The 27,696-nt window shown below is 41.2% G+C and overlaps 3 protein-coding genes across 6 annotated transcripts in view; 1 reads left to right on the top strand and 2 right to left on the bottom strand.

The window, feature by feature from the left end:
* Window positions 1-562: 562 nt before the first annotated feature.
* LOC117553423 (protein NLRC3-like) lies at window positions 563-14,270 on the bottom strand. 2 transcript variants are annotated; one of them, XM_034227326.1, is made up of 11 exons: window positions 13,990-14,270; window positions 12,214-12,327; window positions 11,641-11,694; window positions 9,533-11,288; window positions 9,241-9,414; window positions 7,608-7,781; window positions 7,159-7,329; window positions 6,778-6,951; window positions 6,232-6,402; window positions 5,808-5,965; window positions 563-1,260 (listed from the first exon to the last, which is right to left on the bottom strand). In XM_034227326.1, exons 1-10 carry the CDS (start codon window positions 14,042-14,044, stop codon window positions 5,815-5,817), a joined length of 2,994 nt encoding a protein of 997 aa, XP_034083217.1. In that variant the 5' UTR covers window positions 14,045-14,270; the 3' UTR covers window positions 563-1,260; window positions 5,808-5,814. The 2 variants fall into 2 exon arrangements, with proteins under 2 accessions (XP_034083217.1, XP_034083218.1); XM_034227327.1 differs by lacking the exon at window positions 5,808-5,965.
* A 1,102-nt stretch (window positions 14,271-15,372) lies between these two features.
* On the top strand, window positions 15,373-22,088 carry zgc:172076 (uncharacterized protein LOC563955 homolog). The gene is given in 11 exon segments (XM_034227354.1): window positions 15,373-15,393; window positions 15,523-15,571; window positions 15,574-15,609; window positions 15,927-15,973; window positions 16,432-16,630; window positions 17,533-17,690; window positions 17,994-18,126; window positions 18,885-19,038; window positions 20,319-20,442; window positions 20,997-21,186; window positions 21,895-22,088. Coding segments are annotated over 11 exon segments (1,272 nt in total). The 3' UTR covers window positions 22,056-22,088.
* Window positions 22,089-23,071: 983 nt separating this feature from the next.
* The window catches only part of LOC117553432 (serine/threonine-protein kinase MARK1-like), a 39,632-nt gene continuing 35,007 nt past the window's right edge, over window positions 23,072-27,696 (bottom strand). For 2 of the 3 annotated variants that reach the window (XM_034227347.1, XM_034227349.1), the window contains exons 17-18: window positions 26,824-27,094; window positions 26,145-26,436 (exon numbers count right to left, since the gene is read on the bottom strand). In XM_034227347.1, coding sequence (XP_034083238.1) covers window positions 26,422-26,436; window positions 26,824-27,094 — 286 coding nt within the window. In that variant the 3' untranslated portion in view covers window positions 26,145-26,421. Of the gene's footprint in view, window positions 26,437-26,823; window positions 27,095-27,696 lie in introns of all 3 variants that reach the window. The other variant, XM_034227350.1, reaches the window with a different exon arrangement.

Raw genomic sequence — 27,696 nt, 5'->3', positions numbered from 1 at the left:
CCCTTGTGTGTTATGTAGGTTTTGTAAACGGTCTACAAAGTCACAAACCCTCAAAGTACACCCTGTAGCGAGTAAAACTCTAACACAGAAAAGACCTGTCCACACACACACACACAGGCTGTGAATGTGTGTGCTCAGGCTGAGCTCCGCGGTGTCTCGCTGACCCCACGCAGCAACCAGGAAGCGACACCACTAATCCAGCTCACACTGTCCGCTCCTCGAGCCTCAAAGGGCGGAGCAGCGAGCCCCGCAACGTCCCGCCAACACGGCACCCAGACCCCACGCAGCATTCTCATCTGTTTGTCATTACTGGTGTCATTTTCTGGTTGCTAACAAACGCCATTGTAACACATAATCACTGCTGTTCCGCTATAACGGTGGTGGACTCGGTGGTGGACACAGTGGGCTCATAGGGAGGGGGGGTCAGGAGCTCCAACAAGGCGTGTAGGACAGAGAGTGAATACACATACTATACAGATATGCTGTATGAGAAACCAATGTGAGTTTGGAAAATGTAACAATGTAAATCTATTCTAGTAGACCTCAACAATGGAATTATGATCAGTAGAAATGGCCATGACATGGGACCTTTAAGTTCCAAGTCAAAGAATACAACATAAATATATATATATATATATATATATATATATATAAGACATAAAACAATAAAGAAAAACATATATACAGATCACTTGTAATAAAAGTTTCTAGGATTACCACAACAAAAAATATAACAGTTCATTACATGTAAAAGCACTCTTTAGGCAACCATACTTAACACTTGTAAATGTAAGGGCTTTTTCTACAATGAAACCTTCAAAGAGAGCAGATGCTCTTTTAGAGATGTCTTGTTTATATGTTACATGATGCCCACAATTGTTCCCTGATACGCTAAACAGTGTTATGATAAGGACAGCGTTTAAGTGAGGCGAAGATCCTAAAAGATACCACTGATTAGCACTCTACATCTCGTACATTGCAGGGTATTCATGAAGAGATGCCAGCAAATCCATAACACTGAAGTAACTGAAGTATTCACACCTGTGTTTCAGTTCATTTGGTCCAGACCAAAGGAAGAACATTTGCTGTTGTTGTATTTAAGTTCTGGTCCAGTTCATATATCACCAATAAATCACTTTGTCACAGTTGGTGTGTTTAGTTTGTAACTCGTTTTCTCCTGTAAATGAGACGGCAGCTTCAAAGCAAATTATCCTGGAGTGAAGCCAGAAAATCACGTCTTCTCTCTGAGCCATCTGACATCTACAAAGAGAAAGAATTTGGTTTAATGTCATATTAAACTGTTAAAATCATACCTCACAAAATGTTGGTGTGTACTTTTTGTTTCTCCCTATTTTGTCTTATGTGGTGAACCTCTCAGCTCCATCTTAGGTCCTATACTATTTTCCATATTACATGCTTCTACTGGGGTTTACTTGAAATCAGTTTGTATTAATTCAATGCTGGCAACATGCAGCAATACTTGCAAAGTTCCTCCAGTCTCTGTGAAGTTCTTTTGAGGACTCTGGAAATCAGGGTGGCTTGGTTGATTATCGATCAACCAAGCCAAGCTTGCTTATATGTTGTCTATATGCTTGCCGAAGGTTTGCTGTTTTATAGATAGTATTTTCCCCTCATGGCCGAGGAGCCTACGGGGAATGGGCTTGTTGCTGGTCCCAGGCCTACATATAAGTAGTCTCACTAAATAATAATCATATTTTTGATGTGAGGTGCAAAGGAGAGGGTGCTTTCCAGTATGACACTGTGGATCTTTACTTGACTGGAGAACGGTACGGAGAAGCTATCAATGATTATGTTGGGAGAAGGGTAGGATTGAACTTTGTTGAGGGTGGGTTTGGAGCCGATAAGCAGGGCTCCTGTTTTGCCTCCATTGAGCTTCAGAAAGTTCCTGCTCCTCCAGCTCCTGATGTCCTGGAGGCAGGTGGTGAGAAAGGTGGGGGGCAGGTCAGTGTTGGGTTTGGTGGTGATATATACCTGTGTGTTATCTGCATAGCAGTGGAAGAGGACCTTATAGTGACGGAGGAAAGTGTGAAGGGGAAGGGGGTAGACGATGAAGAGCATGTGTACCCCTGGGGGACACCATGTGAGACAGTGGACTAGCTGGACCAGTGGATGTTGAGTTGAATTGAACATATTGTTGTCTGTCAGTGAGATATGAAGAAAACCATGTGAGTGCAACCCCATTGATGCCAATGTCAGCCAGGCGTTTGATGAGTAGTGCATGGGAGATGGTGTCAAAGGCACTTATGAGGTCGAGGAGGATAAGGATGGTGAGCAGTCTAGAGTGAGCTGCAGGGAGGAGGTTGTTGGTGATTTTGACCAGGGCTGCTTTGGTGCTGTGTTTTGTGCGGAAACCAGATATTGCTCTGCGCAGTCGTGTTTCGTCCGCCAAAGTGCAATAAGGATTTCAACAATAACTTTTCTGACTTTCTGTCCGGGATCATGGTGAAATATGATCGTGTTTTGATTTGCGGAGACTTCAATGTCCATGTGTGTTGCGAGTCCAAACCTCTGGTTATGGACTTTTTAAATCTCCTCAATTCTTTCGGTCTCATTCAGTCTGTGGCTGGTCCAACACGCGAAAAAGGACACACTTTGGACTTAGTATTATCGTTTGGGCTTTCTGTCTCTGTGGATGAAATATGTGCAGCAACGGGTATCTCAGACCATTTACCGGTTCTGTTTACAACTTCGATCCCTTCCGCAAGAGTTGAATCACGTGCCCCTGCGCGTCGTCTGCGTTCAATTAACCCCTTGACTGCCTCACAGTTTTCTGATGTTTTTAATGCTTCTTCGATCTGTAAATGTGCTTTTAGTGCGGATGACCTTATCTCCATGTTTGACTCGACATGTACACTAATACTGGATTATGTTGCTACTTTTACGCTTAGACGCACCAAATTTCTCTCAGAGCCGTGGCTCAATGACTATACTCGCGCTCTCAGACGCACCTGCAGGCGTGCAGAGAGAACATGGAAAAAGGATCAACTCCATGTCTCCTTAGAAATCCTTCGTGCTTGCCTTTCCGACTACCAGACGGCAGTCAAAGCAGCCAAAACAGAGCACATTTATCTGTTAATCTCCAAAAATAGCCATAAACCTCAGGTTCTTTTTAATGTCCTCAACTCGATCATTAATCCCTGTGATGTTTCTCCAACTGTGCCATCGCCTACTCTCTGTGATACATTTCTTACATTTTTTATCGAAAAAGTATCTGCTCTTAGGCTAGCCCACACTAATGCTACCCCAGATTCTGCTCCTTTTCTGTGCCCTGCTGTCCTCGACCACTTAGAGCCTGTATCCCTCTCTACTCTCTCGGATGTTGTCAAGCACCTGCGGCCGACAAACTGCACCTCAGACAGCATTCCCTCTCGCCTTCTCAGAGATGTTTTCGAATCAGTTGGAGCAAGTGTTTTATTACTTATAAACACCTCTCTTAGCTCAGGATGTGTCCCAGCTGCCTTCAAACATGCCGTGGTTAAGCCACTACTTAAAAAGAAAATCTTGACCCCTCCATTCTTGCAAATTTTAGGCCCATCTCCCAGCTACCTTTTTTATCTAAAGCCCTGGAGAGAGTAGTCTATGTCCAGCTACAGTCGTTCTTAACCACACATGGCATCCATGAAAAGTTTCAGTCTGGCTTCAAACCCATACACAGTACTGAAACAGCCTTTTTAAGAGTTTTTAATGATCTGCTTCTAGCCGCCGACTCAGGTAGCCCAGCTGTCCTGGTGCTGTTAGACCTGACAGCTGCCTTTGACACTGTGGACCATAGCATCCTGTGGTCACGGCTTGAACAGTCCTCAGGCATCACAGGCTCTGCCCTTGCATGGTTCAAGTCCTACCTGACAGACCGTAGCTTCTCAGTGCAGCTAGGAACCTTCTCCTCTGCTAAAGCCCCTCTTACCTGTGGGGTTCCCCAAGGCTCGATTCTGGGCCCCATCCTTTTTCTACTGTACATACTGCCCCTAGGTTCAATTCTCACAAAACACAACATCCCCTTCCATTGTTACGCCGATGATGTACAGATCTATCTGCCTCTCAATTCAAATGTCAACTCACTACAGCAGTTGATGGACTGCTTAAAGGTGACCTATCATGCAAACTGCACTTTTGTACGTCTTTTATACATAAATATGTGTCCCCGGTGTTCCAGGGAACTCACCAAGTGTCAGAAAACACAACCCTCTCTATTTTCCTCCATACCCAAATCTCTTAAAAAGAGGCTGCAACGGATCTGATACAGACTGATCCAGATTTGAACACTTCTGTGACATCACAGAAGTGGCGCTACGGCTATTGGGCCAACTCCACCAATCAGGAGGAGACAACCACGGACATTGCCGTTCGAAAGCGCTGGAGACGATGTAGTACATATGCCAGGCCTGTAGATAGTGCTGTTCTCACAGAATCAGCCCATGCAAAAACAGTGTTAAATTGAGCGAAATGAGGAATGGCTAAAAATGCATGATCTGTTTGGTATTTTGAAAAATAAAAACTATACATATGCCTTATATAGGTATGGTCCTACACTATATTATTCAAATATAGCATGATAGGTCCACTTTAACAGAAATCAAATCCTGGCTGAGCCAAAATGTCCTCAACCTCAACGAGAGCAAGACCGAGGTCATCTTTTTTGGACCCCAACCTCCAACCTCCCCGGTTGAAATTCTGGGTTCTCTCAATAAAAACATCCTCCCCTCTGTCACGAACCTTGGAGTGACCTTCAATAGCGCTTTTAAAGCAGGTCAGCACCGTAGTCAAGACCTGCTTTTTTAAAATACGACTATTGGGCCAGACCAAGTCGTTTTTATCTTTTAAAGACCTAGAAAGGGTCATTAACGCCTTTGTTACCTCAAGACTATTGCAACGCTCTGTATGTGGGTATGGACCAGGCATCAATTAGACGCCTGCAGCTAGTGCAGAACGCAGCTGCACGTCTTCTCACTGGCCATAAAAAGCGTGACCACATCACCCCAATTCTGGCCTCACTGCACTGGCTTCCAATTCGGTTCAGAATTGATTTTAAACTCCTTTTATTTGTTTTTAAAGCCCAAATGGGCTGGCTCTGGCCTATATCGCCAAACTCCTCCAGCGCTACACCCCAGCCAGAGCTTTAAGTTCTGCTGACCAGCTGCTGCTGCTGATAGTGCCCAAGACCAGGCTCAAAACCAGAGGGCACCGAGCATTCGCAGCAGCTGGCCCCAGGCTCTGGAACACTCTGCCCCTCCATGTGAGGTCGGCCCAGACCCTAGCGTTTTTTAAATCTACACTTAAAACTCACTTCTTCTCCCTGGCCTTCTAGTCTGAGCGGAGCACGACTCCTCACATTTCCCTGTGTGTGATTTTTTATTTGTGCTGTTGTATTTGTTGTAAAGTGTTTTTTTATTGTAAAGTGCACTTTGGCAAGACCAAAAATCGTTTTAAAAATGTGCTATATAAATAAAACTTCATTGGATTTGATTTGATTATGTTCCCCCCATAGCCAATGAGCTTAGGTGAAATGGCTAATTGTGGCTGGTCCCAAGCCTACACATGGCAGTCTTATATCGGCACCATAAGGCTCTTAGGCCCTGCAGTTTTGGGGGAAGGTTATTTAATCATCACTGCTCAATATTTGGTGAAAAAAAATAGATGCAGTGATGAAGCCGAAACCTAGATGCAAAGTATAAGTATAAGTATAAGTATAAGTAAATGTGAGTTATCAGACTGAAATTTGAAAATGATGCCAAAGACACCATTTGTTTCCCTTTTATTCAAAGGGTGACAATGGCAACAGCACTCACTTCAGTCTCAGGTCTGTGGACATCCCAAGAGCTCAGACATTATTTCAACTTTACGATATTGGAGTATCAGATCCAGGCCTTTCAGGTGGGCGGGGTTTGACTTCCGACTGGAAGTCAGTGCAGCACAGCCGCTCTCAGTAATCTGACAGTTAACTAGTCTGTTGAGATAAAAAAAAAAGTTTAAAAAGTGGTCATGTTGTGGCACCTTCAGACCCAGACCTGTGGGTTCCAGTGGCTGAGCTGTAGTTGCAGTTTTAGTCTGATGTAATATGATATTTTATTTGAAAAAACTAAATACATTAAAATGTCCTGACAGTAGACCAGTCTGTTGAAAAAAAAAAGGTTTTAAATAAAAAATGGTCACATGCGGATCTCTGTCCTCGTGGCTGAGCAGTCTGAGTCTGACTAACTAGATAAGTCTCACCTCAGTATCTTCAGTTTACACTGGGTTTTCCTCAGCCAATCAGAAAGCAGGATTGCCCCCTCGTCCATCAGACGATTTTCGCTCAGGTCGAGCTCTTTGAGAGCAGAGGAGCCGCTGAAGGCCAAGGTCAAAGACCGGAGGCATGCAACATTTAACGTGCAGGAATTCAGGCTAGAAAGACATACAGTTTTTCAATCAGTGATAGTTTTCTGTGGTTACTTTATTGCGGAGAAGTATAAATAAAATAATTTAAATAATTTAGGGTTTATAATATGCTTTATTGTTATTGTGACCAGATTTAGTGTTTTTTATGTATCGACAGAGATAATTAATGAGAACATAGTAAAAAAACTGTTGTAATAATATAGAATATGTCTTTGAAGGAGAAATAATAATAATGACAAAAACTTAACAAAACACTTGAAAGTGTTGTTACAGTACAGTTCAACATGATTGTATTGTCTTAATAAACTTAACGTAGGAACTTTAGTGGGGAATGCATTTTTTCCCTTTTACATAAATTGGGATAATGAACACAATACTCACTCCAGTGTCTCCAGCTGACAAAGTGGCTCTGCCAAGAACAGAGAAAGGTTTTCCACATCACCATCTCTGAGTTTATTTTGTGCCAGATCCAGGACTCTCAGGTGGGCGGGGTTTGACTTCAGACTGGACGCCAGTGCAGCACAGCCTCTCTCAGTAAACTCACAGCTAGCCAGTCTGTCGGGGAGAACAGTATTATTTATACATGATAACCTGTAGTGGCAGCCTCAGATTCAGACAACTCACCCAGTGGCTAAATAGCAGCTCCAGTCTGACCAACAACAAAGTTATCTTAAATAAAAAACTAGACACTACAGGTATATTATCAACATAAAAGGTGGCCAGGAAAGTAAGCATTACTGGAAATGATCTGAAAAGTCTCACCTCAGTATCTCCAGTCTACACTGTGGATTCCTCAGCAAATCTGAAATCCGGATGGCCCCCTCGTCCAGCAGGGAGTTGAAGCTCAGGTTGAGCTCTTTGATAGCAGAGGAGCCGCTGAGAGCAATAGTCAAAGACCCACAGCCGACTGCCGTCATCCTGCTGTGGTTCAAACTGGAAGTAGACATTTAAATAACGTTTTTTTGTTACAGTTTTTTACTTTTTGTTAAAGAGTATAAATACAGAAGGAAGGGAAAAAAGGAAATGGTTAATAACACAGTATGAGGTATTTTTCAGTAGATTTCTGAATAAAGTATTTGTTAACCAAAATAACTCCTGTGAAGACCATGGGGAAGCTGCTGAATGAACATATTTTCTGATAACACATTGAAACACATGTAATAAAATAAAATAAAATAATAGAGAAGTGTGATAATGCAAACAGAACTAACGTCAGTGTCTCCAGTTGACAAAGTGGCTCTGCCAAGAACTCAGAAAGGTTTTCCACATCATCATCTTGGAGGAAATTGTGTGCCAGATCCAGGACTCTCAGGTGGGCGGGGTTTGACTTCAGACTGGAAGCCAGTGCAGCACAGCCTCTCTCAGTAAACTCACAGCTAGCCAGTCTGTCGGGGAGAACAGTATTATTTATACATGATAACCTGTAGTGGCAGCCTCAGATTTAGACAACTCACCCAGTGGCTAAATAGCAGCTCCAGTCTGACCAACAATTAACCTCTCAACCATCTCAAATCAAAAATTAGTGGTATCATACAGTCAGACTTTGACCTTTGTCCCAGTGGGTGAGGTGAGCAGTTGCAGTTTGAGTCTGATTTAATATATTATTTAAAAAAAACTATATACATTTAATTACCCAGCACGTTTCCAGAGAAAAAAAGAATTAAAAGAGATCATCTTTATCTTAGATGTCTCACCTCAGGATCACCAGTCTACACTTGGGGTTCCCCAGCCAAGGATAAAGCAGCTTCACTCCCTTGTCCTTCAGGCAGTTGAAGCTCAGGTCGAGCTCATTGAGAGCAAAAGAGCAGCTGAAAGCCAAGGTCAAAGACCACACCACCATCCTGGAGGATAGTAACTAGACTAATTCCTGGCTTTATTACTCATCCACCAATACATTCATGAATGCTGCTCTTACCAACTATTTTGTCACTTCTGACCCAGGAACTCTGCCCTTTCCTCAAAGTATCATCACCTCACCTGCTCACCTATCATTGCTTCCTGAACAGATTTCACAATCAGCAGACCCTGACTTAGGTGTTTGGTCTGTAGGGTTCAATTGACAACTTTTATATATGGGCTCAGAACAGTCTCATAATACACACATGCACACAGAAGGATTCAAACTTGTATTTCATGATCCGCAAAAGGATCCACACTTGTGTTTTTCAATGCACACATAAATGTGTTCCGTTTCATACACATGTAAATAAAATCCAAATACAGAAAAAAGTTTTACATGAGTATTTTTGATCCTCACATATTTGTTTTCCGTTTAAAACCTCTGCAAACACAAACCGCTTTCTGTGCACGGATCGCTGTGCATTCGTGTGTGGGTTTTTTGAGACTCCCCTGACGGTCACCCGATTCGTACTTGTAATTTTTTCTATCTATAGCCAATCAGATGTCTCCTAAATTCTAAGCCAATCACATGAGCACACCCCCACGAGGGTAGATTTCTTGCGTTCATGACGTAGCACTTCATATACGCATTTTGCGCAGTCCGGAGATGACAGCTCCATGGAGCCTGCCTGCCTCCAAACTTTTTTTGGATTTTGTATATGAAATGGAACACATTTGTGCATTGAAAAACACAAGTGTGAATCCTTTTGCGGATCATGAAATACAAGTTTGAATCCTTCTGTGTGCATGTGTGTATTATGAGACTGTTCTGAGCCCATATTTATAACAACCAAAACAAACTGTAGTAACCAGGAAAACAGACCTGAGTTTTTTTTTAACTGAATTATACGGTGAGGTTTAAACGCACCCTAAGTGTCCCACAGTCCTTATTTATCATATCATAAATCACCACACGGATACTGTGCATAATATGCATCTCCTTACCTGAGAATCTTGAGTTTGCAGTTGGGACTTCTTAGTCCGTCAGAGAGCAGCCTCACTCCTGAGTAATGCAGACCATTTATGCTAAGGTCTAACTCCTCTAGACCAGAAAACTTCGAGCTGAGAACTTCTGAAATGTACTTGCAACATCGGTGAGTGAGGTTACAGTCACTTAGCCTAAAGTGAAAAACAAAAGGCCTTTTAACATTTTGCAGATGCGCCCATCTGTCCTTTGATATATTTACACAATCTGAGAGCTTCAGATAAGTTGTGTTCATTAAGGTAGATTACTTACAAAGCTACCCTTGATGCTTTTAGGACTGGCAGCAGCCTCTCCAGAACTTCCTCTGATCTGTTGTATTTCTTTAGGTCAAAGACATCCACGTCTTCGTTGGAGACGAGCAGAAGAAAGGCCAGGGCAGACCAATGTGAAGGTAATATTTTACCAACATCTCCTGATCTCAGGTACTTTTGGACTTGCTCTAACAGAGACTGGTCTCCCAGCTCATTTAAACATTGGAACAGATTAATTGTTTTGTCGGTGTTCGACAGTCTCCTGATTTTCTCATGAATGAAATTGATTGTCTCCTTGTTGCTCTGTGGATGTCTTTCTTTGAATCCAAATACTTTCTGAAGAAGCTTCTGATTTGAATCCTGAGACAGACCGAGAAGGAAGCGCAGGAACAAGTCCCATAGTCCATTTTTGGTCAAAGCAGTATTCACAGCTTGCATGTGGAGGAGGAGGAGAAAAACGTATCCTGTCTCTGATGCCACCTTTACACGTGTCTGACTGGAAAGCAGATTTCCCCCACAATTTAAGAAGGTCTCTAGTACATACAGAGCTGCCAGAAACTCCTGAACACTTAAATGTATGAAAGAGTAAACTTCTTGTTTGTGAAGCCCATATTCTTTTCTTATGATCTGTGTACAAACTCCAGAATAAACTGCTGCTTGTGTCAGAGATATTTTACAACTTTCCAAGTCCTTCTTAGAGAAGATTATGTTGCTCTTCTGTAGCTGTTCAAATGCCAGCTTTCCCAATTTCATGATCACATCTTTGTCTATTTCAACTTCCTGATAATCCTTCTGGTTGTTAAGCTTTGTCTGAATGACCAGGAAGTGTGTGTACATTTCAGTTACAGTCTTGGGCAACTCATCTGTGTCACTAAGGAGATATTCAAGAGCTGTGGCTGTAATCCAACAGAAGACTGGGATGTGGCACATAATGTACAGATTTCTTAATGGCTTTGACATCAGATGATCGAGGATCTTCTGAGCTGTGTCGTTGTTGGAAACTTTCCTCTGAAAGTATTGCTGCTTCTGCTCATCATTAAAGCCTCGTACCTCGGTCACTCTGTCGATGCACTCGGGAGGAATCTTAGCAGCTGCAGCTGGTCGCCCGGTGATCCAGATCGAAGCTTTGTGCAGCAGTTTCCCTGAGATTAAGTTGGTTAGCAGAACGTCCACGGTTGTGATCTTTTTAACGCTGCGGCACATCTCATTTTTCTCAAAGTTAAGAGGTAGTTTGCTTTCGTCTAGGCCATCGAAGATAAACAAAACACTTGAATTGCAGTAGTCTGAGTCTGAGAAGTCCTTCACTTCATCAAAATAGTTAACTATTAACGTCATAAGACTCCAAGGCTCATCTTTTATCAAATTCAAGTCTCTGAATGTGAATGGAAATATGAACTGAGTGGTTTGGTTGGCTTCTCCTGATGCCCAGTCTAGAAGGAATTTCTGCACAGCGACAGATTTTCCAATGCCAGCGATTCCCGTCGTCAGAACTCTTTTTGGAGGGTCGTCTTCATTTGAAAAAGCATTCAAAATGTCATTGAGCTGGATTTTCTTCTCCTCAAACAAATTCCTTCTGCATTCTAATTGAATCACTTCATGTTCATTATTGACCTCCCTACTGCCACCTTTTGTGATGTAAAGCTCTGTATAGATCTCTTTTAAAGGAGATGATCCATAATCCTTTGTTCCTTGATAGAGGTTCTTTGTTGAATTTTCAATGTACGATTTCAGTTCAGCTTGGCATCTTTTTATGTTTGCTAAAAGATGAAAAACATCATAAATTCATTATTTTCCTGTACTTTTACAAGATAAAAAAATACAGTACTGTATGTTTGTTTTAAGGACTAGGTTTTCAGACAAACTACAGCAGGCAAAACAGAAGAACCTGACCAGATCATATTTCAGATTGACTAGGACAAATCTTCGGTCAGTAAACAGAATTTGTAAACAAAAAAAGAAACACAGCACCCTAAATGGATGGATAATAAATATCAAAGGTTAGCATATATCACAAAACATCACATGGAATATAACATGGACAGATGACGGAAATGAAAGAAAGAAAAAAAGGAAATTTGGTTTTGAAATATCTGTTTGCACGGAAAATACCTTTGTTTTGTGGAGAACTGGAATTTGTGTTGTCCGTCCTATCAGGACCCTGGCCTAAAACACAAACATGCAACATCATGTGGGAAATGCAAAATCATTTAAAGGTGGGGTAAGTTTGAGAAACCGGCTCGAGATACACTTGTTGTTATATTCCATGGAATGCTCTTAACATCCCGATAGCAATGAATATCTTTAAGTGCTTTGACAAAAAATCCATACAAAAATATTTCATCTCTGGAAGCCGTGGCGCTGTAAAAAGCACGACCAATCATCTGAGCCGGCCCGGCTAAAGTAACTGGATGGCCTATCTGCCTGTCAGCCTTCCATCTGGGCACAAACTTATCTCGTGCCCTCATTGGTCATGTGCGTGTTTGTGTGTGTTGGAGGAGGGGCTCTGTAAGGAAGGGGCAGATTTGTTCCGGTTGTGTATTTTCAAATTCTAGCGCACTCGAGCTGGTTTCTGCAAAATTACCTACCCCACATTTAAGGCATGTTTGGTCAGATTTTAGGGATTTAAATAGTTAGACAGCAAGATGACATTGTATTTGATTTATAAATGTAAGAGAAACATACCATATGTGTTGATGATTATTGTTTCGGCAGAAACATTTGTAAGCTGAGGTTGGTTGACAACACTTCTATCCTGGGCAATACCTGTTGTGCTTCCTGCTCCCCTCTGGTTTTCAGCTGATTGAGAAAAGATACACAAAATAATAACGTCCTTGCAGATTGTCAACACACTGGTTTCGACTTAAACTTAGCTAATGAATCAAATAAAAACACAGCACTTAGGAAGGATTGTTTTTTATTTTATTTGTATCTTTATGTTTAAATGCAACCATGGTTAGTCCGTCGCTTTGGATAAAAGCATCATCTAAATCAGGGGGGTCAAACTCAAACACACAGTGGGCCAAAATAAAAAAATGGTTACTAGTCGAGGGCCGGACTGATTCAATGTTTATAGCTGAACGTATTGAAATGAACTTATTGCACATATTAAACCTGGAACTAACAAAGCTTAAATTATTGCCTATAAAAACAACATTAAACATTAAATAATCAGTTGCATTCATTTCTTATGGCTCTATCTGCAGCTTTTCCAGAGTCATTTCTTATGATTACATTTTTCCACAGGCCAACAACAGCTTCAAAAAACTATTTCCCTCAAAGAGAAAACCAAACATGCCCTGTTGTCTCAAGAAAGAAAGTGCAGAAGGAAACATCCATTTAAACTCAGTGTGCTGCTCTGTGATGCTAGTTCAAGCAGATACTTGGCATCTCATCTTGGGTGCAAGTTCATCAATGTTTGGGGTCAGGCTCTGAGCTGAGGAGACCCTCAGGATGGAGTGAAGGTGTGCGTGCAATATACCGGCTGGCCAGATCTAATAGTCATTAGAAATTATTCTGTGGGCCGAAATTAAATCCACCACGGGCCTGATTTGGCCCCCGGGCCTTGAGTTTGACACATCTAAATGAAATGTAATGTGTTGTAATGTTTTCCATGGAGGATAAATAACTTGATGGCTGATGGTAGGCCCTGTCCAATGCTTTGGTAGATTACACTAAGGCAGTCAAAAAGCTCCTCAATGCCAAGATGGATGACATTCGCCAAGATATTCCATCACATTATTATAATTGTTTGTATATGCCCTGATATCACCATTTTTTCTCAGGGAGCTTTAAGTATGTAGACGTGTAGAGTGTAGAGCATGCAACACCCTCATTCCGGCTTAGACTCTTGCAGCGAGACACATTTTCTTTACCTTTCTTGTTTTGCAGGTAGCCATGAGTCATTGTTTTGCCATGGTTGTGGCTGCACCTGTTCTACTTGATGCACACTGCTACCTTCTCGTTATTAGTCATACTTTTATTGTGCTATTATTGAAGGGGACGTTCGCTACTGTAAAATAACAGTCAAGGCCTGTACTATATGAAAATAGTTTTGGTATAACTACTTACTCTGACACTATATTAATAAAACTAGGCTTGAATTGACAATTTAATTTGTTTTTCGTTTTTTTGTCACAGTTAGTCATACACAGCAAAATGTACAGAAATGTGATCGATTATAAACATTAGGAGCATTAGGCATATACTGTACAATGCCGAGACACCTGCTTTATTACAGGCCTGTAAGACATCTGAGATTGTGTTGATATGAGTGACAAAAAGCGTAAGCTAAATGCTATGTAATGAGTCAGGAAACAGGTTTGCAATGGTCCGGTTTCCACCCTCATACATTATCTAATGTAAGAGTCTGTGTCACAAAGTCTGAACATTGAAGTCTGAACTGATTCACAAAAAGAAAATGGAAAAAGAGGGCACAGACACAAAAAGGAATCATCTTACCAAACTGTGCTGTCTCCGGATCCAAAGCTTGGCCGGTCGTAAAGAAGTCTCCCATATTGCATTTCTTCACCCAGCTCCTCTGACTTTAAAAGTCAAGGATAAATATCACCACTAGCTGAGTTAAGAAACGTAATTGAATTAACCCTCTTGCATACTTAGTTCCAGCTGTACTTTCGGCCTACTTTTTAATGATGTTTATTATTTTATTGATAGTTAAACAACCAGGTAAGTTACCTTTACGGTGTTACTGCTCAACTGCCACCCTGTTTTGCCTGCCTTAGATCATGTGAGGAAGCAGGAAGCGATGCTGCTTTGTGATTATTTATCACGCCTCCTCAGTGCGGACACACCTGCATGTCGCTACTATCCAGTCGTAAAGAAAATAAAGCATTAGCAGAATGCATTTTATTTTTTCAAATGGTGTTGTCCAGCAAATGTAAAATATGATAAGCATAATTATAATAGCAGACAAAAAGTAGGTAGGAACATTTAAAAGTATTTAGTCCAAATGAATGTTGAACATTGCAAGTTGAATGTTATCTAATGAAAAGTAGGGACAAAATAATGTAATGCTAGATAAACATAATAAACAGTTGTTGTCTCAGAAAGGTTGCTGTTGTGTTAACAATACAACTTCAAGGGCTGTTTTGTACGTCCCACCGTATGTCTTCATTTGCCTACGAAATTTCAATACATCGTGAAATTCTAAGGTGGGGGCTTTTACTTTGAAAACTGGTTATGGGCAGAGCCCTATCTATACGGCGCTGGGCTTGGCTTTCCCAATTTGCCACACAAATGTCCAACCCCCTATCTGGTAAACTATTGAGTTTAGAGTGTCATCATCAAGTTAAAATAGAAGTTTGATTTTTGTTCAGACAATTTGTATATACCATTCAATTATTTAACACTAATAGGGACAAAATCAGCCATTTGAAACGGTGGTGTGGATGTGTAAATTACGCACATTTTTAAATTCAATTAATTAATTAATTAAACAACCGTATGCAGAAGAATAGTAAAAATAATCTTTAAAAGAGGTGCCATCATAGAGATTGTGCGTGTGTATGTTTTTAAGCGGATTGTTTTATAAATGTGTTACTACTTAAAGCACAGTGAATGTATTGGAGGACATCTGCTGGCTGAGTGGATGCAGTGCAGTTAAATAAGGCAGACAATGGGGGAGTTTTATTTCTCTGTTTCCTCTGAGTTTTATCCACACTGTTGTGTTTTCCTTTTTTTAAAAAGCTGAAACTATTTCCTATGTTTCCAGTGTTGAGACGGTAAGAAGGGATGAAAGGAAAACACGAGTTATAGAAGGAAAGGGAAAAGTGAATGAATGTAAAAGTGGAAGAGCTTTGCAGTTTGAAAAGTGGAAGAAGAAATATGAGAAATTATCAGAGGAATGTGCGAAGGAAAACAAAGATATGAGTGAAATCATGTCATAGTGTCTCCACTGATGGAGGGTGAGACGCAGCAGCAGTGAGCAGTTATAAAAAGGTCGACAGTGTTTGGACTGTAACTGGACTCCTGCAGGATGAGCTGCTCAGGACCAACAGAACTATTCTTAGACCTTTTGTTGTGCTGACGGTCGTCACGCTGAAAACATGTGGAAGGTCAAACGTGAGTGTTTTCACTGCATGCCTCGTGTTTTTCACTCCGTAAACTAACTCAGAGAGCATGGCTACATCAACATTATTATGAACCTTTGTATCCTGTGGTTAACTGTCCTTCAGTTCTCTTTTTCTCCAGACTCTACACAAGATTTAGATGAAGAGTTTTTGATATGAGGATAATCTCACAGATACAGTTGTATAATATCAACATTGTGTAGAAGCCATTTTTGACAGGAGAGCAACTACCTTTTTAGTATTTTTTATGTTGGCTTTGCATCAATCACAATTTCACAATAAGTATTTTCTTATTTTGTTTGTATGCAGCTCCAGTGTATTTCCCCATGGAGACGAGGTACCGGACAATTTTGGAGGTAACATACCTCATGAAGAATATCTAATATTATTCTGCCATATATTTCATAGTTAATATTGCACATATCATCTTTCTACATCTTTGTTGTTTATATTGCAGAATAAGATGTTTATCTTAACTCAGTCCTGGAGTATTCATCAAAGCATTTCACTGCAAAATGTTGAGTGTGTGAAAAATAAAAACCTTGAAACAGTGGAAGTAATGTAGTCATAGATATCTAACACTGAAGACAAACTTTGAATTATGGCTTTATCTCCAAGAAGTGAAAAATGATCCTTGCAGTGAATTCCCTGGATCATCATTTGTTTATTTATTTGGATTTATATGAAGATAAGTAAGCTCCTGAAATCTATCTTGATCTCTTGATCCAAATAAACACATGAGAAATATCGTTCGGGCCATTATTAATTCTATAATAACACTTCCTAATCTAATCTACAACAACTTCCTGTTCAGAGTTTGGTCCCCCCCGACCCCATGTCCCATTTCCCCCTGAGGAGAGGTTCCCCTGACGAGGAGTTCCCTGACCTGAGCAGGAACCACACCTGGATGGGCCGGATCCTCACAGCGGCCATGTACCACCGCCAGTTCCACCGCTGCACCCACAGCGGGGTGCTCTTTGATGATGTCATCCGCCCGGGCCTCGAGGAACCAGGTGATGTCAGCATGATGTCAGAGTGATGGAGGCTGTGAAGAGAATCACAGTGGGATTAAAATAAGGAAGAACTGATAGAAGGACATCATGGACATTTTACTTATTAACACGTATACATGTATGTCCAATTTTGTAATATTATAGTATTGTATTCAAGAAAAAGTATGAACATTGAGCAGGAGAAGTTAGATGCCAGAAATAGCTTATGAACATTCCTCCCTAATAAGATATCAATTGTCAAACGTAAACAATTGAAAGAAGTTCAAAACACAAAAACAAAGATTGCTTAATTCCACAAATTCAAGACAAAGCAGAAATACAAAGTTCATCGAAATGCAGTACTGTATATGTTTCAGAGTCGAGAATAACGGTAATGTAGATGTTGAAAAGTAGGTTGTTCCAAAGCGATCGTCTTCTGAATTTGTAACAAGTTTTGACAACAGATAGTACATGTTTTTGTTCTTGTGTTTAAGCTGATCGTAATGCAAACAATAGTCCTGTTTTTAATGTATGTATCAATGTAATGTAATGACGTATTTACAAAAATGACTGATGTTACCATGAATTTGAGTCTTTTTCTCTATGTTTAAGACCTACTGATGTTCGATTGGTTTAATTATAAGCAACGTTTAGACAAAAGTAACTATCATAATTACAGTTATTCCAGACGAAATTAATGGCAGATAATGCATGTGAGGGGAAAAAATGGTTACGTTTTCAGGATAGCAGCTATAGGTATGTATGCGTTTCTTGTGCGTTAACCTGCAGTTCCTTTTGTAGCCACTAGATGGCTGAGAGAAAAACATGATCATTTAATCTTGCGAAAAAGTGTGTAAGAAAACTCTACAAACAATTGATCCGATCTGGTAGGATTACATGTGTATGTCTGTGTGTGTATGAAGGTGATTGGTGCAGCCCTGCCTCTGTGGGCTGTGTGGCTGGCGACGCTGAGTCCTACATCCTGTTCTGCGACTTCTTCGACCGTGTCATCGAGGCACATCACGGACACAAAATCACCAGCCAGACGCCAGAGAGCGACTTCAACTGCGACAACCTGAAGGTAGCTGGTCAAAAGAAAACTCTCACTGTGGTTAAACCCAATTTAAAGCCTGCTTTGCATTTGGTGTCTGGCGTCTGTCATCTGCCTACATCTGCAAGGGTCAATGGAGTCTGTCTACTTGACTCTTTGAACTGAACAAGCCAACAAACATGTGTGACATCCATGTATCCAGCACACAATTTAGTCTAAATAGACCAGTCTGTATAAGAGAAATGTTCTGGAAAAATGCAATGCTCGCACGTCAGCTTTACAAGCTCAATGTCAGTGTCACATGTTTACCGATATGTTTCTGTGTGTATGCAGGGGGGTGAGGACTTGGACAGATCATATGCTGTACGCTGTGAGGTGAGCGTTGTTCGAGGCGTCGAGGGCTTCTGTTTCCCGACACACTGCAGCCGAGGAGAGCGCAGAGAGCTCCTCACACTGGCCAGAAGAGGTACTGCATATCTCAGAGTATCTCAGTGAATTCATAGCTACCTTTATGGTGCGTCCACACGGCAGCGTGCGTTGAAGCTTGCCGGTGGGTGTGTCTGGCTCGCGACGAACAACCAATCACATTAATCTCCCGCCCCGGAGACACAAGCACGTGTACTGGCATATGATTTGATTGGCTGACGCTTCCGTTGAAGCTTGAAAAGTTGAACTTTTCTCAACTTTTGAAGCGAGCAATGGAGGCACGTCACCCCATTCAAAGTGAATGGGAAGCTGCGTTGAAGCTTCAACGCACGCCGCCGTGTGGACGGGACGTTACTGTCTCCAAAATCATCTGCCTTCCCACACTCCTTCAGATATGAAAGCATGCACAATATCAAATGACACTAAAATGTGTTGTGACATCTGCAGTAGTGGCCCTTCCCTGAACAAGCTGCCTCATTGACCCAGTATGGATGCATATGTGAAGTTTCTGTAAAACAAATATCCTCCTTGGTCAATACATTTAAATCAACCTGAAAACATAGCGGGAATCTTTATTTTGTCACCACAAAGACTAAATTAGGTTTTTCAAATCTGATCTATTAGAAAATGTATCACTTTTTCAGATTTAGATTTTAGACCAGGTGGAGTCTTATGAAGAAATAATACAATGAACATCGAATGGAATCAGAAAAGCATGGGGGAGGCGGGACTATGAACCCAGTGTAAAAATGGACCTATACTAACCAGTTGACCAGTGTGTCGTCCTATTGCTCTCAGCTCTGCAGCGTCTGGAGGAGGATCTGCCGGGTCGACTCCTCTTACTGGAGGATCTGAACCAGGATCAGCAGAGGGAGCTGGACTTTGACCCGCCTTCTGACTCTCAGCTCCGTATCGGTGTGGCGCGAGACTGGCCTGACGCCCGGGGAGTCTGGTCTGTCCGGTTTCTGCTCAGGATGCACAAAATATATCCGTGCTGATTATTGTGTTGCAGATCATTGGAATAGTCTATAGATATGTAGCCTACAGTCTTTGTAGGCAATGATTTATTTGTTGATAATACGAAACCCTATTCCTTGACTAAAGAACGTAGTAGCTTCACACTAAGATATACAAGTAGTAGGAGGTGGAATGCACCTTTACAATTGGTTTGCAATTTCCAAATATACTCTTGCTTGACTAGAGAGTAGTGTTGTAGTACTCGAGACCGGTATTGGTCTTGTCTCGGAATCGACTGTATTTGGTCTCGGTCTTGTCTCGGACCTATAGGTCACGAGATTTTATGTCAAGACCGTTCTTATTATACATCCATGGTCGAGACCACGGCTGTTGCTGGGGATGTGACTGGATGTAAAACGCCCTGTTTCAAAAATTCAACCAATAACGTGACTTCACCTGACTCCGAATCTTTGCCCTCATGCGCTGGTTTATACCGGCTGCTACACTCAAACGGTCTTGCAGTGAAGATGTTTCAAAATGCATCAATCATTCAATTTGGCTACATTTTACAAAGATGGTTTGTTGCTTAGACCTATATACCATAACATTTATATTATGATGTTTTATATTATGTTCTTACTATGTTACTGTTTTTATATGAAAAGGATAACTTTTTGAATAAATATGAGGAAATTGAATTTATATCTTACGTATATGTGTCTTTTTATGATGTGGATCTTTCAGATCAAATTGTCTATGGTATCTTACACACGGTATTGTAAGTGTATCATGTAGTGTTGGATTCACAGTAGTTTGGTTCCGGTCTTGACTCGGTCTCGCCCTGCCTTGGTCTTGACTTGGTCTCGCCCTCTTAAAGTCTTGGTCTTGTCTTGGTCTTGCTACTCTTCGGTCTTGACAATGTCTTGGTCTCGGATAAGGTGGTCTCGACTACAACACTACTAGAGAGCATGTCTACACATTTTTCACCAGTCGATCATGAGAAACAGCTGATATTGGTTAACGATATTGGATAAAACAGTTCCATATCCAGCATTACTATTTTTAACCATGACTCTCACAGTAAATCGTAAAGTTATCAGAGAAATCAGCAATTTAACTCCTGCAAGGCGCCACATGTCACACTTCTTAAGAATACTAAGTTAATCTGCCACTATCAACCTGTAATGTTTATGGTTGCGTTTTTCAATATTCCAGGAACATGTTTGATAAGATTTCCTTGTCATACATGTTATGTCACACTATTCTTTGCTGCAGGGTGAGTAAAGATGGCAGCCTGGTGGTCTGGGTCAACATGGAGGACCACCTCAGACTTGTGTCCACACGAGACGACGCCAACATCACTGAGGCATTCAAATGCATGTGCATCAACCTGCAGAAGGTCAGTGATGGGTCTGATTTTTAGCATCATTGGCTGGTAGCCAACGCTTCAGCTGTCATGTTTAGAGCTGTGTGGAGGAAATCCCTTGATCCCAGATATACTGGAATTTCAACTTTAGCATCTTTAATGGCGGCCGATAACAAGAAATAGCAGCAAAGAAATCCCAATCTAGTTCATCCACCAGTGATCACTGACAAGTTGATGTATCCCTGTCAGATGTCCCAGTAAATATCAAAGAGATCTGTATCAACATTGTTTGTGTTAAAAATTATGATTTACTTTATTTACGATAAACCTCCAAGTAATGACACACAGTAGGGGTAAGGGTTTGGCTTCCCAGTATTTGCAAATGCACGTTTTCACAGTGTTTTACCAATAAGCAAAGTGAAAAACCACAAACATCTTCACATTCAAAATACTGTCAGTGGTGGAGAATATCTTTTTGTCTTCCAATAGGAGAAGGAGTTCTTGAAAAAGTTCCTTCAGTAAAAAAATGACCTTTGACATCCCGGACCTTTGAGTCTCCAACTGTTTGCTCCTCTCTCTGTTTCCAGCTGGAGGATCTTTACGGGGAACTCAAACACCCGTTCACCTGGAAGCAGCAGCTGGGCTGGGTCAGCAGCTCTCCAGCCGACGTGGGAACAGGTCTGAGGATCAGAGTGAATCTCAAACTACAACACCTCCCCAAACACAACCGCCTGCAGGACGTCCTGAAGAGACTGAGGCTCTGCATGGACACCACAGGTAACCAGAGCAGACCTGACATGTTTCATCACATAACCTGATGAACTGCAGGTCAGTGTTTAGCTCTCTATCAGAAATGTACTCTTTATTTTGAAGGGGAAAACAATACCCACCGGTAAACCCAATCGCATCCTGAAAAAGCATTAAGCTAATAGGGAGACATTGTAAAGGCGGACTGTGTCATAATTCTTAAGCCATTACTTTGTGGAATCAACTTTTACTTTATAATGAAAAGTTAAACTATTAATGTTGTTAATTCCTTCTTTCGTTGTCTACTGACTTTCGACATCTTACATGTTTGCTGTTGTTGATATAAATATATTTTATATATCCTTTATTTAACCAGGTAAAAGTCTCATTGAGATTAAAATCTCTTTTTCAAGAGCGATCTGGCCAAGAGGGCAAAAATGAACACAAAACAATACAGGCAGACGAATAGAGCGGTCGTAAAACACAAATTAAATGACACATTAACCAGTATAAACGGAAATAAAAGAAACTTGTATATAACATAAAAAACTGGCATAATTTTAAAACAACTTCAATTAGGGGATATAAGAGCAATCACATCGGCCAATGGTTTCTTGTTCTCTGTCCTTTAGAATGGACTTGAACTCCCCCATAGTGATCAAACCTAAAGTACTTTTTGAACAACTCACAGTTGAACAGAAAACTCTTGTCTATGACTTGCCTTTTCATATTCTGCAGATTCCCCGGCGCTGTATTGTGTGAGCAACACAGCGACCTTCGGCCTGAGCGAGGTGGGTCTGACCCAGCTGGTGGTGGACGGGGTCAAACTGCTCATCACCATGGAGAAGAGGCTGGAGGTCAATGGAGACATCGAGGGGCTCATCCCTGCACAGAAGTAGATCTGGACGACTAGCTTGAGTGTGGAAGGATTTAGCAACCAAACACTGAAATATATTTAATTAGGAAGACAAATATACTAAATACTAATTCAGTAAAAAGAGCGAGTCTTATTTTCCTAACAATATTAATGTAACACAGAAAAAACACTAAAACAATGTCATAATTATTGATAAAAAGATGTATCTTCTATTTACATAAAATGATGTTTCTAATGTGGCACATTTTTTGTGTGTGTTATGAAATGATTTAAAATACATATTAAATAGCATAGTTTACGGGCAAGTTAGCAACGAAATATTGATCTCACACACACACACACACACACACACACACACACACACACACACACACACACACACACACACACACACACACACACACACACACGTAGCCTAATGTTAAAAACGATTCCCTTTCTAGAGCCCGTTTAGCATATTGGCTAATTAGCTAGCCATTAGCAATTTAGCTAACCAATCATTTTGCTGCTGAAACTCATGAAACATATTAGAAAATAAAGTATAAGGCCAGCCCTGTTACGCATTTAAAATATGTATACTCACCTTGCATGAGGGGATACTTTTATCCATTATGCTTAACACTGGAATTGTGGAACTTTTATGTAAAAAAAAAATATGTCTGTTACATTCAAGGCCTTGCCAAACTAGGAATCAGTTACGGTGGCTATGCCCTACAACAGTTTGTATGCAGCATGTCAATATTTCAACAAAAACAGTGATGTTTCCAAGGAAATATTAGAACATTTCTAGAATTGTTGTTCTAAAATATAAGAGAGAAGTAAACAGAAATACTTGAATATGCATTTAGTGCTCAACTCACTGGACCTGCTCCAGAAGGAAAGCCTAATGAAGAACAGTTAAAACATTATTGACATCTGTAATGTTTTTGCTACAGTGGGATAAAATGTAGAAATAATCACTTTAAAAATTATGTCATTAAACATTATACAAATAACAGTATTTTCATCCTTCAGCGGCGATCACAAAACGATTCTGAACATGTTTTATTTGTGTTTTTTTATTTAAAATGAAATGAACATGGCTACACTGGACTTCTGCTACTTTCCTGTTAATGACGTGCCCGACAAACCTGCCGGTCACATGGTAAGAGTTTCTATCTGGAAGCTGAGGCAAAGGCTATTTTCAAGTAAGAGGCTCAGATTTACAGTCCTTCCCAAGGTGACGTGAAGGCAGCGTCATATTCACACCTTGTCACCTCTCTCATCCCCGTCAGACAGGGACGTGAGGTTTGCATTGTTTGTTCCCTTCCTGGTTTTAAGTGCTACAACATACAGTACAAAGTGTTCTCCAGTTTCAGTAGTGATGGAGAACCATTGCACGGTGAACCCTCAGGACCTCAAGACTGTAGAGACAATAGAGCTAGTTAGAGGCTCTGTTGATTAGTGGGGAACAACTCAAAATATACAACTTAAAACCACAAACTGCTCCATTTCCTCTGGTACAACCTAATGCAATCAGAAATACAAAGCAGTACATTCAGAAGGCATTTAGTGGTGGAATACATTTAGAAATATGGACCAGGAATCAGCCTAAGGGACCCTTTCAGAAACAGATTGAAAACACCAGACTGATCCTAAAACAGGGGAAATGTGTTTGCTCAATGTTTTGATGCTCCAAGTTTTATCTCACTGCTAAAGGCTTTGGGAAAATAATAATACGGTTGTATTTTCAGCGGTGGAAAACCAACACAGAATGGAGACAGTGTGGACCAAGTAAACAGACTAATCAATACTGTACCTGCACATATTCACCTTGACAGGTATAGTTGTACACAGCAATAATAACAAAAATAATAAAAACACATTCGGTCTGTCAGCTGTAAATGTGTAAAATACAAAGATTAATAAAGCGTTACAGGTTGAGTTTAAACCACTGACATCATTTACCAAGAGCTCCGGTATTATTGCAATAGTAATAACATGAGCCAGCAGGGGAGGTCAGAGGTCACAGGCTCTCAACCAACAGGGAGGATGTTGTATTGGTTGTTTACCACTCTTCATAACCTCCACTGTAAACTGTGCAACTCAACTGTGCAAACGGAGATCTGCAGCAAACGTCAGCATCAAGATAATGGTTCACATAAAGAACCCGAATGATGGACTTTAAAATCCGGAGAAAAACCAACAATGTTATTTTTAAAAAAAGCTTTTCAATACAATGACCAGGTGACACCAACATTTGCGAGAAAGAAACTTCATTACACCTGCCTTAGCATGCAAGCTAGTGTTAGAGTTTGTTTGAATGAATTGAAGGTTTAACTGTTTGACTGTTCATTCACAACAAATTAAAGCTGAAATACTGATTTGACAGATAAAGAACATACAATGGTCTGTCTCTGTTTTGTTGGTCCTAAAATCACCAGGAAGTCGTGTTTTCGGTACATTTGTTTTGGTGGTTTGTCTGTTGTTTACAGAAAAACTACTGGTCCCATTCTCAAGACCTTTAGTCAAAGTGTGAAGCATTGGCAAAAAAAGAACGCATCAAATTTGGACCGGGCCCGGATCACGAGGTGGATACAAAAAGTATTGTTCATTTTCGTCAACATTACGATATAGAGCGTGGTCTTGGTCAAGGGTCTCCGCTCTCCTCCTTTTCTGTGTCATGAATTAAAAGAAAAAAAACCTCAAGATTTGCACACTTCACTTCTACTCTTCAGATCAAGTTTGAATATTTTTTTAGTAAATTGCACGTCAATTAAAAACAAAGACATTTGTTTTTAGTTTCCAGCTGAATCTATTTCTGTGAACTTCATATGCCAATAAGAAAAAGCCAACCTATAGAACAGATACTTTTGCTCAGATTTTTCCTCAAAATGTAATCCAACCACTGAGTAACTGCAAAAGGCCCGATTGCACCTTTGTGGTTCCATAATGATCATGAACGATTTCTTTGATGGCCCGATGACACCTTTTTGGGGGCTACCGTTGCGGCTTGATAATGATTGAGGGTCACGAGTGCTTTTCTGGACATGCACACAAATTCCCAATCCAAGCTCAAACAGTATTCCCCCCTATCATGCAACATTGAATTAAGGGTGTGTCATTAAATTAGTCGTTTCAAATACATTAGATGTCTGAATCATCCTGTTTTTTTTCTTTAATCTCTGTTAGCCATTGTCAAAGGAAGACGAGAAACGCTGGACACTTTTTAGTATGTATTTATATCTGTACATAGCAGTAAAATGTTCACCTTTTCCAGCTTTGTTTTCTAGCTGTTCTGTGTGTGTGTATTGAGAGCAATGAAAAATCGCAGTTAAATTCCTTGCATGAGTTCACACACTTGGCCTGCTGACTCTGTAGCTGCGGACTCACAGTTAGTGAGTTCTGTTGCAGCAGGAGAGTTGCACAGGTAGAGCGGAGGTCACGTTCCACTGTTTACCTGCACTCCAGAGACAAAGGTACTGTTAGCAAACCGAAAGCTGATAATATGTCTACATGCACAGCAATGATATTAAGCCTCTAAAACTCCAGATGACATAGCTTGGTCTTCTTTAAAACCACTGCTGCGAACAGCTTCTTTAATATTCCCACATGCAAATCGCAAAGTAAAAGTGGAAGTCTTCAGGTTTCTCCAACAAAACTCTCCCTGTTTAATCAGCTTTAGCTCGCGTGACGTGTTTCCACTTTACACAATGTTTTAAAATTCAGTTTCCAAGGTTTCGTAAAAATCTGAAGTGCATGTAAACAGTGATAAACCAACAGAGAGGACAGATGGAAACATCCTCCTGCTGTTTGCTCTGGATCTCATCACTGAGGGATGAACTACAACCTGCTGGAAATCTGCACCGTCAGCTTTAATATTTGGTTTCACTGGCAAACATTTAGTGATAACATTAAATAGTAAGTGTGTAGAGTATAATAATGTGTGTTTTCTCAGAGTCATACAGCAGTTAGAGAGTCGCTGAACACAACATGGCCGCCGTCACTTGGTGGGGCGTCATTCTGTGAAGAAAGAGGACCACAGAGGTTTTTCCTCCTTCGATGAATAACTGGAAGTTGTTCACAGCCTGAGCTCGTTGGCCACTTTGGAGGCGATGTTTTTGAAGGCGATGGACGTGCCGGAGATCCTCTTAAAGCGCACGCCGTTGAGTGAGAGTCGGGGCAGTTTGCACACCTCCATCTCCCACTGCACCAGACTGTCCTGCCGCGCGTCTCCGTGCACGCAGAACAGGGAGTAGCGCTCGCGCTGCTCGTAGTCACAGTTGTTGGCGTCCAGGACCCTGCGGATCTCCTTCATCATGTCCCCCGGCTCCATGGAGGACGTGGTCTTCATGCTCCAGGTGAAGCGCAGCGCACGAGGCTTGGAGTCCCGCCCCTCCTCTTTAGGCTCACCTGATAAACTCCTGGAGGACAGAGACGCAACAGTAAAATAAATGTTAAGATAGGAGTACTTTATTGATCCCAATTTACTACTACTACTACTACTACTATTATTATAGCCCCAAATCACAAGTAATGCCTCAAAGGGCTGTACAAAGCAAACAAAAGCAAAGACAAAAACTAAATACAAACGTCAAAGCATAACAATTATAAAAACTAAATACAACATTATACCTCACCATAAGTATTGCCACGTGATAAAAGCATGTGACTGAAGTGATGGTAATGTAGATGGAAACTAGGTGATGGAAATTAGTTTACAAGGACGACAGATGCGAAGAGATGGGTTTTGAGTTTGCTTTAAAAGGAGTCAACGGAAATACTCCTACAGCTTCTGGACTCTCACTGACCTGCGTACGAACTTGGAGGTGATCTTCCCGATGAGCGAGGTGGAGGTGCCGCGGCGGGCGGAGGCCAGCGAGGCGGCGGTGTGCGTGGAGAGGCTGGGCGAGGCGGGGGGGCCGTTGTACGTGGCGGAGCGGCGGTCTCGCAGCTGAGCGCCGTGGAAGGTGGAGCGGCTGGACGATCCGCGGGGGAAACGGGTCCGATCCGGGGTGGTGCTGCTGCTGCTGGTGATGCTGAACGCTGAGGGGGAGGAGGGGGGGGGGCTGCTGGGGGGAGCTGAGTGGGGGGAAGGAGAGAGGGGGAAGTTATCCATAACATTCATCTGTTTGCAACTTACAAATTATTTATCTAATACATCATATTCCAATTACTTGTATATAGACTCTCCTTGCACTATTCCATTCTATTTTATCCGTTTTATTGTCTTGCCTGGGACCTAAGATTTGTAATCTCTGTTAGCCATTCTTGAAGGAAGACGAGAAACGCTGGACACTTTTAGTATGTACTTAATATCTGTACATAGCAGTAACACACTTTTCAGCTTTGTTTTTTAGCTGTAAGTCTATTTCTGTGTGTGTGTTTTGTAAAGCACTTTATTGGCCTTGTGATGAAAGGTTTTAATTAAAAAAAGGCGGCAAGCTTCAGGACAAACTTCCCTCTCTCTGGCAGAAACAGGAACTTACTTGACCAGACAAAATGTAATAAATGACAATTACAATATAAATCTTTAATTCTGTTTCTTTCATTTTTGAAAACCTCTTTTCGTATATAAGATTGAATGTTAATGAGCAGCTGGATTGTTGTAACAGTCACTGGAAATATACAAAAGTTTACATCAAATGCATTCGTCTACCATTTTCAAGGTTCAAGGTTCTTTG

The sequence above is a fragment of the Gymnodraco acuticeps genome, unplaced genomic scaffold, assembly GCF_902827175.1.
Source record: "Gymnodraco acuticeps unplaced genomic scaffold, fGymAcu1.1, whole genome shotgun sequence".
Classification (NCBI taxonomy): Eukaryota; Metazoa; Chordata; class Actinopteri; order Perciformes; family Bathydraconidae; genus Gymnodraco; species Gymnodraco acuticeps.
Note: the sequence above shows the minus strand (reverse complement) of the source record. Positions and strands in the feature narration are given on the sequence as shown.

Excerpts from the sequence above, each read along its gene's own strand:
- LOC117553423 (XM_034227326.1), bottom strand. The coding sequence starts at position 14,044 with ATGGGAGACTTCTTTACGACCGGCCAAGCTTTGGATCCGGAGACAGCA. Across the intron at positions 7,782-9,240 it reads TGCAAACTCAAGATTCTCAG|ACTGGCTAGCTGTGAGTTTA; the intron begins GTAAGGAGATGC and ends TCTCCCCGACAG. Across the intron at positions 7,330-7,607 it reads TGTCAACTGGAGACACTGAC|TTTGAACCACAGCAGGATGA; the intron begins GTTAGTTCTGTT and ends GTCTACTTCCAG.